This window comes from Myxine glutinosa, chromosome 9, assembly GCF_964187855.1.
Source record: "Myxine glutinosa chromosome 9, kmMyxGlut1.1, whole genome shotgun sequence".
In the NCBI taxonomy this organism is placed as follows: Eukaryota; Metazoa; Chordata; class Myxini; order Myxiniformes; family Myxinidae; genus Myxine; species Myxine glutinosa.
Window position 1 is genome coordinate 71,135,526 of NC_136269.1, and position 14,152 is coordinate 71,149,677.

The 14,152-nt window shown below is 39.5% G+C and overlaps 1 protein-coding gene across 1 annotated transcript in view; it reads left to right on the forward strand.

The window, feature by feature from the left end:
* Positions 1-14,152, forward strand: part of LOC137435321 (coagulation factor X-like) — an 84,635-nt gene that overhangs the window by 29,212 nt on the left and 41,271 nt on the right. Inside the window, exons 5-7 of the mRNA XM_078784435.1 lie at positions 3,648-3,776; positions 8,093-8,718; positions 9,510-9,624. Coding sequence (XP_078640561.1) covers positions 3,713-3,776; positions 8,093-8,718; positions 9,510-9,624 — 805 coding nt within the window. The 5' untranslated portion in view covers positions 3,648-3,712. The remainder of the gene's footprint in view (positions 1-3,647; positions 3,777-8,092; positions 8,719-9,509; positions 9,625-14,152) is intronic.

Consider the following 14,152-nt stretch of genomic DNA (forward strand, 5'->3'; position numbering starts at 1 on the left):
CCACTGGTTTTAAGTGGCGTCAATGTCACACAGGTGGACCATAAGATTGGCCCTGCTGGCAATAAGAACGAACACGGTTTCTGTACATTTTATTCTGGTGTGCCAGGAAAGAAGACTTGTAAGTTTTTATGGCACACCAAAGACGAAGCAGGAAGCAGAAGATGCAGCCAAGCAGCAAATATGACATTTAAATATGACATTTGAAATGTGTAATGTGTATTGGTGCATTGCTGTGCTTTTTCTCCCCTCCAATCTTCTTTCCACAAAAAAAAAGGAACAGGTCCTGGGTTATAGAAATGAAAATAATTAGGTTTTTGTGCTTGTAAATAAGATGCTACCCACCGGCCTTATGTTTAGTTTGAGAATTATATCCGCAATTCGGTTAGTTGTGGGTGCAAGTCTGTTAGTTAGTTACACAATGCAGTAGGTGGGACATATCTAGTGTTGTAAAACTGTCGCATACACGGGGTTAGATTAAATGTTAGAGGGGAACCACATCTAAGTGTCACATGTAATTAAAAACTAGTCCCAAGTCTTTCTCAAAACCGGTCGTTCACACCTGTGTGGGTTCAACTCCTGGACGAGTCTGACGAGGGAGGGGGGCAGTGCTGCGGTTTTGAGATTGGCACATTGAAGTCATTAAAGGTTAAAGGTTTCCCCCCATAGTTAGTCACACGAGCAACATATAGGCCCATTTGTAGTATAGTTATGTCTTAGTATGTGTAAGAATAGGCCATTTCCCCTCTTAGTACCTGCGTTGTGTAAAGACAGGAGAATAGGCCCCCCAATCATTTTGCTCCAACCTCCATTCTACCTCGATGGGCGCAATCCATCCCGTGCCCCATGTGGCTGTCCACTAGTCGAGTAACACGAGGTAGGCCTCAGAAGGTGAAGGAGGGGAGCGGGGTCGGGGTGAGCGGCGTGGGGGCACGGTAAGAGCCACCAGCCAATCAGAACTCGAGCGGCATGGTGTGAGACGGCGCAGTGAAGAGAGTCTGATGAGTCCAGAAGGTTCGCGGGGCGGGTCTATATAAGCCCATACGAAAAGCGCTCAACAGGACTTGCAGAGGATAAGTGCACTATAAAGGAGGACTTGCAACAGTGGCGCGATAGGACGTGAGGAGAAAGGACTGGGCCAGAGAATTTGCATCACTCGCAGTTGTTGAACTTTGACCCTGGCAATAGAACGTGCGCGCCAGGGGATAGAGGAAGAGGCGTTGGCCGTACATGTACGTGGGCGCAGCCAGATGCGCCGGTAACAAACATAGCGCATTTCGGCCACGCGAGTGAACACGGCCATAACCGTGAGTGAATAACCGCCAGTCACGCCAAAGTCCACCCTCTAACGTGCGCCCCGAGATAACCTAAATGTTCAGGTGACACGCTACGAGCTCCTGCTTTCACCTACCTCCATCTCCACGGGACGTGCCGGGGACCAGAGAGAGCTTCACAACAGCCATCCCTGGACGCGCTGGAGAACATCATCCTGCTCATCTGCAATCCCCATGTGAGTGTGTGTGTGAGACGGGCCCGTTTGTTCTGGGGTATTAAGTATAAGACTGTTTAAGGATTTCCCTGTGTCTCTTCGTCCTTGCTGTAAATACGTGCAATATTAATTAAACATGTGTTCTTTCTCTCCTTTCCAATTCGATCGCCTTTTTGATTTCTCCATTGACTAAGCGTGGTACGAATAGAACCGCTTGAATCGGGTTCCACCATCTATAACGGCGCGGATGACGTGTACGCAACCGCCCGGCGTATCACCAACACACGTGGTTCGTGCGAGGCTTATTTCCTCGCTTCAGGGCAGCGCTAGTACTTAGGTAACAGCGAATTTGGTCCTGAAACCCTGTTTAGCGCTGTCCGGAAGGGACGTAATAGGTCTCGGGTCATGCCAGGTCAGTCAAGACAAGGGGACTAATCCCCCCTTGGTAAGGGAGGAAGGCCGGCGGCAGATCCGCAACAATATATATATATATATATATATATATATATATATATATATATATATATATATATATATATACGTATATATATATATATATATATATATATATATATAATATATATATTTATACGTACATACCGAAAAACAGAGTGGACAGTGAAGCCTCGTCAATGTGAAGCCTCCTCGAGGTGAAGCCTCAGTCAACCCACATGAGTATCTACCAAATAAAACACAATGTCAATTTGTGTTTGTACTGATGTCTGTCCCCCTTCATGAGGACGATTTGAGTCAGATTTTAAAGGCCAATCTTTTAACACAAATATGTGTTCACTGCAGTATATTTCTTGAGGATAAAACAAACTTGAAAACAAACATTTTCCATAAAAGAGTAATTGTGGCTTCTATTGGAATTGTAGATGGTGTGACTTGTAAACCAAGCCTCAAGGGCGATGTACAGAAGCGTAACAGTCCCAATAAGGGCAAAACTAGTCAGTTGCTTCGCTTTTCCTCTGCTTGATAACAGCATTTGACTTGAGCATTTTTGCACTGTGAGAATCTCTTTTGTGACTGCAGTCATGACGTCGTCAAAAGCGTCTCATCACGGTGTTCCATCGTCCTGGTCGAATAATTAAATTAATCGTCTTCATAAATATCTATCAAAATACTGGCAAGGACATTCAGGAGGTTGAATTGTACTTTTTACAAGAATTACGAGGACATCTGGAGACTGAACAAATTGACAAAGTTTATGGGATTTAGACCTAGGATACCAGGCTATCTTGTCCCTACCATCTCCACTGGTCATAACAACATAATTGTATTCTGAATGCTAGAAAAACCCTAACTGGCATGGAATGGGTGAACCCCGGCATTCAGGTCAGAGTGAGTGGATGATGCAGGTGGGCCATTGGTGGGTGTTGAATGGGGTGAAGTGAGAGATACATATAAATGGAAGAGAAAATGGGGCAAATAATATGGTGGGGATCAGGGGAGATGAAAGAAACAAAGGATGGTTTAATTCCTTCCTTTTTAACACATACTGAACGCATGATTAACATTATATCCAGACGATGCTGAAAATATATTTCAATCTCCGCATTCATATAGCACACCATTATTTCGAAAACGAGGTACCACGATGTTTGAATGGGGAAAAACGTTCTCAATGATATTAAATAGCCTTGGTCATGAGCTGGAGGGAAGTATTCTCTTTTATGATGCATTTCGTTACCCACAATGCAATTGCTCAGAAATTAAACTCTTGGTGAAGAAATGCAAATGAACGCTGGACCCATAACCACCCGGTCAATAAGGGCCAGAATCCCGAAATGACAGAAATGGGAAACCTTGTTTGTTCTGGTTTTTTGGTAAGGTGTCCTGCATGACCAGCACATGTGATTGGAGGAAGAATCTTCTTCTTCTTCGTTCACAGCCTTGCTATATCCTCTTAAGTGAAGAGGGATGAAGGTTCTGTTGGTGGGATTATATTTTCGAAAGTTCATCATTTACCTGTATTTTAATAGGACAAAGTAATTATGGGCTAATTTGCCCATGGCAGCTAAAATATCCTTTGAAGCTCAAATTTTGCCTCGTTAGTTGATGATTAAAATAGAACTAGTAGAGTGACAATTATTACATTGTGCACAAGACAAATGGCATGCACACCAGAGCTGTCTGTAAACTCTGTGCCTCCCCCCAGCCAACCTGGGCTGCAAATTTCAAAATGGTGGCTGTGACCACTTCTGTCAACAAGAAGAAACCACCATGAGCTGCTCCTGTGCCACTGGCTATGAGCTGGAGGAAGACAGAAAGAAGTGCAAACCAAATGGTACGTCATTCATAAACATATTCACATATAATGATATAGAATGCGAAAAACACAATGTTTACTGATCCACCAAGGATTATTACCTCCGCCATCTCAAATGTTTTCACTTATGTCGGTTTGCTTTTTGTGCAGGATATCTCAAAGACTTGTGGACAGATTTGGATGAAATTTGATAGACAGGTTGGGTATGCGACAAGGACGAATTGATGAGATTTTGGTTAAGATACGAATCCGGATACTATAATTTTTTTATTAAGTGATTCTTCAATCACCATTGAGAGATAGGGCTAAAACTGACATATAGCATGATATCTCTAAAAGTTGTGGACGGATTCGGATGAAACTTGTTGGATGAGTTGAGTTGGCGACAAGAACAAGTCGATTAGATTTTGGTTCAGGTCCGAATCCAGATCCAGCATATCAGTGGCATACAAAACATAGACTGTTCAGCCTGGCGGAGGTATGCGCTCTACCAAGTGACTTCCTAGTTGATGTATCGAATCAAAAAATGGCCCCTTAGATGTAGTTTGAATTATGATCATCAACAGCAGATATAAACAGCAGGATTAAAGACTAACAAGCTAAAGACCAGTGGCTTCCAAGCATTTTTCTGCTTTTCACCTCCCTGTTTTGCAGTTGTTGTTAGCGAATGCATATTGGACTGGGATTCAATTCCTAATGCAGAGCGTTGGTTGCATCATTCCTTAGGCATGGGTGTACCACTGATGCAGTGCTCCTACATTTCAGCAGGAATTTGTTATTTATCTTTCCTTCTCGTCACGAAAGATACCGTTCAAGGAACTTTCACATCCACCAACGACCAATGCTGCATGGACGAGTCCTCCCACTTAACATCCTTCCGAAGGATGGCACACACGTTGATGCATTGCCTGGCATGCGAAACACCGGGGTGATTAATAGCTGGGTCAATATTCCAACACAGACTGGAATGCTCTGAGGTGTGTGCATATCGCTTGACTATCCCGCCAGCCGGTTTGCAATCAGTGATGACATGGATATGGTTTGTCGTGCTATTTTTTTCAAGAATGTTGTATCAAAACTCATCTTCATCGATTATAATATAATCTTCATCGATGATGTCATCTTCATCGATTATAATCAGTACATACAGTTCGCAGCTCATCTCACTCATCAAAATTCGATTTTGAAAGGAGGCTACGGTGTGGGATGGAGGCGGGCATTGGATACAAGTTTCCTATGAGAACTGTCAGAAAATTACTGGACACTAACATATAATAAGACCCATCCATCACTTCGCTGACGAGAATACCAATGTTTGCACTATTATTATTTTTTTAAACGGTTGTTCTTAATGGGAGATATGAATTTTTTGGTATAGAGATACCGGTCTGATTCCTTGCATCTTGAGCACGCCTTACAATTTGGGCTTTCCATTTCCTCGACATAGATGTGGAAAGAACAAAAAAGGATTCCTCGGAGATCCTGCCCTCCGTGCGGCGATAGCCAGCATTGAAAGTTGGCGTTTGCAGTTTCACCACGTGTGCCCAGACACAAAACACATCAAAAACCTTTCTAGGAGTCCTCTGAATCCACCGTCGTTGGTTTCATTGAAATCCGTTAATCCGTTCTCAAGTTACAGCACCACAGACAAACAAACAAACAAACAAGAACACGTCATGCAGAGCACGATACTTGCAAAATCCATCACCATCACCCCCTCACCCCCAAAAAGTTGGCATTGATCCATCAAATTGTTCATTTCAAGATTCAAATCGACGATCTTGATCAAAGCTCGGGTCAACAGGATGCAAATTGACGATTTTTCAGATGAAAATTTATGATTTTGGAAGTTTGGCCTTGAGTTGACCTTTGACCTTTTGACATCAAAAATAGTTTGTTTCCCTATTTAGTGACTGAATGTACAAATGCTGTTCAATTTTCAATCAATCGGATAAAAAATGGCGATTTTAGAAATTTGACCTCCAGATGAACTTTGACCTCAAAATCAATAGGCTTATCAATTGTGACGACCTTTACAACTTGGTGTAGTTTCATGACGATCGGTTTAGGATATTGTGACCTAAACCACCAACTATTTTTCATAGGTGGACCTAAACCACCAACTATAGTTTATTCAATGTGACCTGTAGGCGAGTGACAAACACAGTCAAACAGACAGAATAATGAAAAATCACTCATAGAGCGACACTTGGCAAAAGAGAACAAAATAGAATGGCACTCAGTAGAGCATCCTTATGACCTCAAAAATAATTAGTGGTCGAATTCAGTTAGCTGATATGAAAATCACCTTCAAATTTTAAGTTAATCGGATGAAAATTGACAATTTTAGAAATTTGGCCTATGTTGACCTTTGGCCTATGTTGACCTTTTGGCCTATCCTGATCTCAAAAATAGTTGGTGGATGAATTCAGTTAACGGATGTGAAAATCCTTGTCAAATTTCAAGTCAATCGGATGAAAATTAAGGATTTTAGAAATTTGAAAATAGTGGTTGACCTTAGGCCTATGTTGAACTTGTGGCCTATGTTGATCTCAAAAGTAGATGGTGGTTGAATTTACTGATATGAAAATCCTATTCAAATGTCGTCAATTAGATGAAAATTGGGGATTTTAGAAATTTGAAAAGGTTGTTGACCTTTTGATCTATGTTGACCTTTTGACCGACGTTGATATGAAAAATAGTTGGTGGTTGAATTCAGTTCCATGATATGTAAATCCGATTCAAATTTCAAGTCAATCGGATGAAAATTGAGGATTTTAGAAGTTTGGAAAAAGTGGTTGACCTTTGGCCTATGTTAACCGTATGACCTATGTTGACCTCAAAAATAGTTCGCTGATATGTTCATCCTATTTAAATTTCAAGTCAATCGGATGAAAATTGAGGATTTGAGATTTGAAAATGGTTGTTGACCTTTTGGCCTATGTTGACCTTTTGGCCTATGTTGACCTTTAGGCCTATGTTTATCTCCAAAATAGTTGGTGGTTGAATTCAGTTCGCTGATATGTTCATCCTATTTAAATTTCAAGTCAATCGGATGAAAATTGAGGATTTGAGATTTGAAAATGGTTGTTGACCTTTTGGCCTATGTTGACCTTTTGGCCTATGTTGACCTTTAGGCCTAGGTTTATCTCCAAAATAGTTGGTGGTTGAATTCAGTTAGCTGATATGAAAATCCTATTCAAATTTCAAGTCAATCAGATGAAAATTGGGGATTTAAAAAATTTGAAAAAAACTGGTTGACCTTTGGCCTACATGGACCTTTTGACCTCAAACATATATACGATTTAGTCGGACCACGAATTCTACTATTTGGTGAAATTTCGTGAAGATCGGTTTCAAATTGTGGCCTGTAGGCAAGTATAAGTGAGGGGACACACAAACACACACACAACATATTTGTCCAAGTGATCAACATACTCGTCCAAAAAATGTTTTGCCAAATAACAAACACAACCGACCAATATACTTGAAAAATCTTCGATTTTTGCAAGTAGCAAACAGACAGACACGTCTGTTTTTATAATAATGTAGATTGCTAGAGGTACACAGTCCAACAACGTCTTTGGTGATAATCTCAGCAGAAAAGTACAACGGCACTCAGTAGAGAGCATCCCTCCACCAGGCTGAAAAGTTTATGTTTTGTATCCACTGATAGGCCAGATCTGCATCTGGACCGAAACCAAAAATCTAAATCGAATTGCCTCGTTCTCGTCACCTACCCGAGCCCGTCTCATCCACCAAGTTTTCATAACACGTCAATAACTTTTTGAGATATTGGACTTCAGTGCCTTTTAAGTATTTTTCTCATTTTCACCTTCCAGTTTTGGTCCATCTTTTGGGGGGTTTTTTTTTTTTTGGCCCAATCTCTCAATGGTAAAATTAAACAAAAAAAATTCTCGTATCTGGATCTTCACCAAAATCTAATCGATTTGTCCGTGTCAAACCTGCAACATGTCCGCCAAATTGAATCCAAATCCATTCATAGCTTTTTGAGATATCCTGCTCACAGACAAACAGGGGTGAAGACACAAACTTTCTCCTGCTTCTTAAAGTTTTGGAGCTTTGTGATTATAAATTTCACAATTTATTTAATTTACATTGTTTTGTTGTATGTTTAAAGGTTCTTTGGTAAGTATGTGGCCTAACATAGGAATAGAGGGCTTAAAAGGATGATTGTTTCGTTAAAAGGTTTAAATTTCTTGTAAAATGTCGGCGTATAAACCAACACATCTTCATCAATGTTAGTCCTTGACCTTTTATGGCAAGCCCCAGACCTGATGATCACCTCTCGTATCATTACTCTCTCCTTCCAGTTGAGTTTCCTTGTGGACGAATTCAGGTGGTCACCAGGCGATCTTTCTGGGATGATGACATTCCTGCTGAAGAGGATTCTGATATCCATGCCATTGATCCACCCACAACTCAGCAAACGTCGCCATCATCTTTTTCAAGATCCAATTCTTCAGACCAGACAACAACAAATGTTTCGTCTACACAGTCTCATACGATGTCCCAAGAGGAAAATGTGAACTTCACTGAACAGAATTCAGACGTTGTGCAGCCATCATCATCATCATCATATTCTCAAACTGCTGTTCCTCCTCCATCTTATCAACCTGCTGTCCCTCCTCCATTTTCTCAACCTGTTGTCCCTCCTCCATTTTCTCAACCTGCTGTCCCTCCTCCATTTTCTCAACCTGTTGTCCCTCCTCCATTTTCTCAACCTGCTGTCCCTCCTCCATTTTCTCAACCTGCTGTCCCTCCTCCATCTTCTCAACCTGCTGTCCCTCCTCCATCTTCTCAACCTGCTATTCCTCATCCTTCACACCCTCCAAAAGTCATCCCTTCATCTTCACTACCCTCCATTCGCAGGGAAATTGACTTAGACCAACGCATCATTGGAGGAAATATTTGTCCAAAGGGAGAATGTCCATGGCAGGTGAGACAGTATTCAGTTTCCATCCATAGCTGCAGCACACACACCTTAATCCCTGAGGCAGCAATTCCCTCCGAATACAGTAAATGGCTTATTACCAACAGTGTGTGTCAAGGTAAATTCGTTTTCCTGTGAATGTACCTAGAAAACATGAAAAGCATTTATGGCTCAACTTTTCATCACATCAGTGACCTCATTTGACTCAAAACATTTTTTTGAGATATGAATCATATTTTTTCCTCTTTTGAGAACAAAACGTTATCAGACATTCTGTAATTCATTTTAAAATCAGAAAAGATTTTGCTGAAATTCACGAGTCAGAGTTAAAGAAAAAAAAAGAAAAAAAAAAGTAAATGAATCTTCAAAAAGCTATTGAGAAGGAACCATCTATTTATTATGTACGCATTGAGCGGACGCCAGTGGGCATCGAAGTTTAGAAGATAGAAATTGAGAAAAGGAAGAAAATGCAGAATGATAGAAAGACAAAGTAGGCCAAAAGACTAGGATAGAAAGACAAAGAAAGACTGGAAATTTTTTTTGCCGAGGTAGCACAGAGGCACATTGGCATGATAAACTGATAACATGATTACCGGTACATTGCTGTTACAACCTGAAACGAAAATCGTTTTAAACTTCGAATTACTTTCTTAAATGTATAGGGGAATAAAGTACAGATAACCTTGAATTAGCCAACTTGATCACACAAAGACAGCTGGACCAAGCAAGTTTACGGACGACGAGACACAAGCACCTGAGCCCGGATGTGTGGAGTCCACGTGCCATATGTTGCACAGGTGATGTTGTTGAACTCTGAGTCCAAGCTGGTGTGTGGTGGAACTCTCATCAACCCACTGTGGGTGGTCACAGCCGCCCACTGTAAGCCCTTCAATCCCATCTTCGCGGTTCTCGGTAAGTCCGCATGCCAACTGCGCTCTCGCTGCTTTGAGGAATCTGGTGGTAAATTTGCAAATGATTCTGGTGGCAAACCCAGTGACTCGTATCTCATAATCTCCTTTTGATGCACCTCATTTAGTATTCGACCATTCTCACACATTTGGCATTATTGTTCCGTCAACAAATAGTAATATTGAGGAAAAGGCCATCTAGCACATCCGATGCAACTTACACCTTCATTACAGAATTTGTAAATGAGAGTACATCTCTTCCCCCTCTCACCTTCCTTGCAGCTTCCCCCTTCCCTCTCCCCACCTCGTTCCACCTGTTGACTTGATCCACCAATCTGGCTTACCTTGTTGCTTGAAATAGAATCGACATATTCATCTCAGCTTCTGCCTCGTGCTACTTTGATATCATTTGACTCACACAAAGCATAATTTATCAGAAAAGCTCAACAATATGCTCTGGTCATCATCATTCGTTTAGTTTTGTTGCTCAGGGCAGCAATCAAGCATTTGGGATCAACCTTGCAGATAAATTCGAAACAAGGGACAAGATATAAATGGAATAACCTTGGTTATCAACATCATGAGGATCTTAACCCTTGGATGCAATGATTGGGCCTCAGAGGCCCACAAGGTTTTTTTTTGTTGCAAAAACTATGCTGTACAATTTTTTTTTTTGGAATGAGCCTTATTTTCACAGACTTTCATGTTGTTACACAAAATGCATTGACATAAATAAATAAAAAATTTCATTCAGGCTCGTGGGAAAATCTTCATTCTTCACTGATAACCCGAAAATCCGACACAAATGCAGGCCTGGGGCCTTCGAGGCCCCACATAAATGTTGTACAAATGAAGTTATATCATTATTTTCTTGATATAAGCCTCATTATATGCTCCGACAACTTGGTTACAAATAATTCAGTGACAAAAATATGAAAATTAAAAAACTTTACACGAATACATTAGTGGGGCCTCTGAGGCCCAATGGGTGCATTGGTGTAGGATTTTTGACAGTTGTGGACATATACATTCTAAATAAAAGGATTAGTGAATCATAATTTTTTACCAAATACTCCTCCGTGAGCCTCAACTTTTTAGAGAGAAAAAAAGTTGAAACAAGTACAGATACATTCAAAGTACACTGCACCCATGCCAAATAATTAAATATCCTACAGCGTGGCATTGCCGGGGCGCCTCTGGCGCCCGGCAATACCGCAGTGTAGCTCACAGAAACTGCATTGGGAGGGAGAGGTGTACAATAATTGATTGATTAATTGTGTAATTAAAATCAATAAAAGATTATCACAAAATATTTTCTTAATCAATTGGCTAATAGCATGACTAAACCACTCGTGCTTCATCCGAAGATGCATCTTTTAGAAATTTAATTAAATAAGTCATTAATAAAAAATTAAATAATGAATTGATTAATCAATAAATAATTAATCGATTAAATGATTAATCAATAAATCAAAAATATCCTTGATAGCCATATCACTTGGCCACTGTCATGTCCAAATATTAGCTTCCCAGCTCAAAAGGTGCCTGAGATATTGGCCAAATGAGAAAGAAAATAAATAAATGATTAATAATGAAAATAAACAAATAATAATCATTAAAAAATTAAATTATTAATCAATTTGGTCGCAGAACACAAAAACCACCACCATTTCATCAGAATCTGTAACTTAAAAAAAAAAAAATTAGTCATTAATCGAATAATTAAATAATTAATCGATTAATTCATTAAGTAATAAATCAAAAATAGCCTTTGCAGCCAAATCACCTGGTCATTGGCATGTCCAAATATCAGCTTCCTAACTCAAAAGGTGCCTGAGTTAATGGTCAGAAGAGAAAGGAAATTTGATTAATTAAATAAGTACTTAATTAATCGCTAATAATTAAATAACTCCTCAATTAATTGATTAATTCAAAAAACAAAAAACATCATTTTTGAGAAAGGACTTGCTCACTACTGTGCCGAAATTTCAGCTTCCTAGCTCAAAGGATGGCTGAGATATCGTCTGGACAAACAAACAAGAAAGAAAACAAACAAGTACAGATACATTCAAAGTACAACGCCCCCTTGCCAAATAATTAAATATCCCACAGCGCGGCATTGCCGGGGCACCTCCGGCGCCCGGCAATACCGCAGTGCAGCTCAGAGAGGCTGCATTGGGAGGGAGAGGTGCACACTAATTGATTGATTAATTGTATAATTAAAATCAATAAAAGATTATCACAAAATATTTTCTTAATCAATTGGCTAATAGCATAACTAAACCACTAGTGCTCCATCCGAAGATGTATCTTTTAGAAATTTAATTAAATAAGTCATTAATCAAAAATTAAATAATTAATTGATTAATCAACAAATAATTAATCGATTAATCAATAAATAATTAATCGATTAAATGATTAATCAATAAATCAAAAATATCCTTGATAGCCACATCACTTGGTCACTGTCATGTCCAAATATTAGCTTCCCAGCTCAAAAGGTGCCTGAGATATTGGCCAAATGAGAAAGAAAATAAATAAATGATTGATAATGAAAATAAATAAATAAATAATAATCATTAAAAAATCAAATTATTAATCAATTCGGTCACAGAACACATAGACCACCACCATTTCATCAGAATCTGCAACTGATTATTATTTATTTTTTAGTAATTAATCGAATAATTAAATAATTAATCGATTAATTGATTAATTGATTAATTAATAAATCAAAAATAGCCTTTGCAGCCAAATCACCTGGACATTGGCATGTCCAAATATTGGCTTCCCAGCTCAAAAGGTGCCTGAGATATTGGCCAAATGAGAAAGAAAATAAATAAATGATAAATAATGAAAATAAATAAATAATAATCATGAAAAAATTAAATTATTAATCAATTCGGTCACAGAACACATAAACCTCTTCACGAGCCTCGATTCAGTATACAAAAAAAAAAAAAAAAAAAAACCACCACCATTTCATCAGAATCTGTAACTGGTTTTTTTGTTTTTTTATGTAATTCATCGAATAATTAAATAATTAATCGATTAATTGATTAATTGATTAATCAAAAAATCAAAAATATCCTTGATAGCCACATCACTTGGTCACTCATGTCCAAATATTAGCTTCCGAGCTCAAAAGGTGCCTGAGATATTGGCCAAATGAGAAAGAAAATAAATAAATGATTAATAATGAAAATAAATAAATAATAATCATAAAATTTTTTAATTATTAATCAATTCGGTCAGAGAACACATAAACCACCACCATCTCATCAGAATCTGTAACTTAAAAAAAAAAAAATTTTTAGTCATTAATCGAATAATTAAATAATTAATCGATTAATTGATTCATTGATTAATTAATAAATCAAAAAAAGCCTTTGCAGTCAAATCACCTGGTCATTGGCATGTCCAAATATCAGCTTCCTAACTCAAAATGTGCCTGAGTTAATGGTCAGAAGAGAAATGAAATTTAATTATTTAAATAAGTACTTAATTAATCGCTAATAATTAAATAACTCCTTAATTAATTGATTATTCAAAAAACAAAAAATACTGTTTTTGACAAAGGACTTACTCACTACTGTGCCGAAATTTCAGCTTCCTAGCTCAACGGATGGCTGAGATATCGCCCGGAAAAACAAACAAGAAAGCAAGAAAGCAAGAAAACAACGAGGGTGAAAACTGAGTACTCCCTTTCAGCGTGCGTCACTGCCGAGCCCCCTTGGGTGCCCGGCAATGACGTTTCGCAATGCCTGGAGATGGCATAGGAAAGGTGCGGTGTACAAAAACAAGAAAACAACCAGAGTGAAAACTGAGTACTCCCTTTCAGCGTGCATCACTCCCGAGCCCCCTTCGGTGCCCGGCAATGACGTTTTGCAATGCCTGGAGATGGCGTACTGGCATGGGAAAGGAGCGGTGTACAACAAACAAACAAACAAGAAAACAACCAGAGTGAAAACTGAGTACTCCCTTTCAGCATGCGTCACTGCCGAGCCCCCTTCGGTGCCCAGCAATGACGATTTGCAATGCCTGGAGATGGCATAGGAAAGGTGCGGTGTACAACAAACAAACAAACAAGAAAACAACCAGAGTGAAAACTGAGTACTCCCTTCCAGCGTGCGTCACTGCCGAGCCCCCTTCGGTGCCCAGCAATGACGATTTTCAATGCCTGGAGATGGCATAGGAAAGGTGCGGTGTACAACAAGTACAGATACATTCAAAGTACACCGCCCCCATGCCAAATAAATAAATATCCTACAGCATGGCATTGCCGGGGCGCCTCTGGCGCCCGGCAATAGTCCAAAGGTGGGCGGTCCGCTTCGAAAGTCCGCTTATCCGCTTATCCGCTGCAGCGGACTAACGTTTTCGAAGCGGATAAGCGAATCGGAACAACCCCCGGAAACCGAAGCGGATAAGCGTAAGCGGACTACCGAAAAATTAAAGCGCATCGCGATTCGCCAAATCAGCTGTTAGCCTGAGCCGTTACTCTAGAATTGTGAATATTTATTTAAGTGAATAAT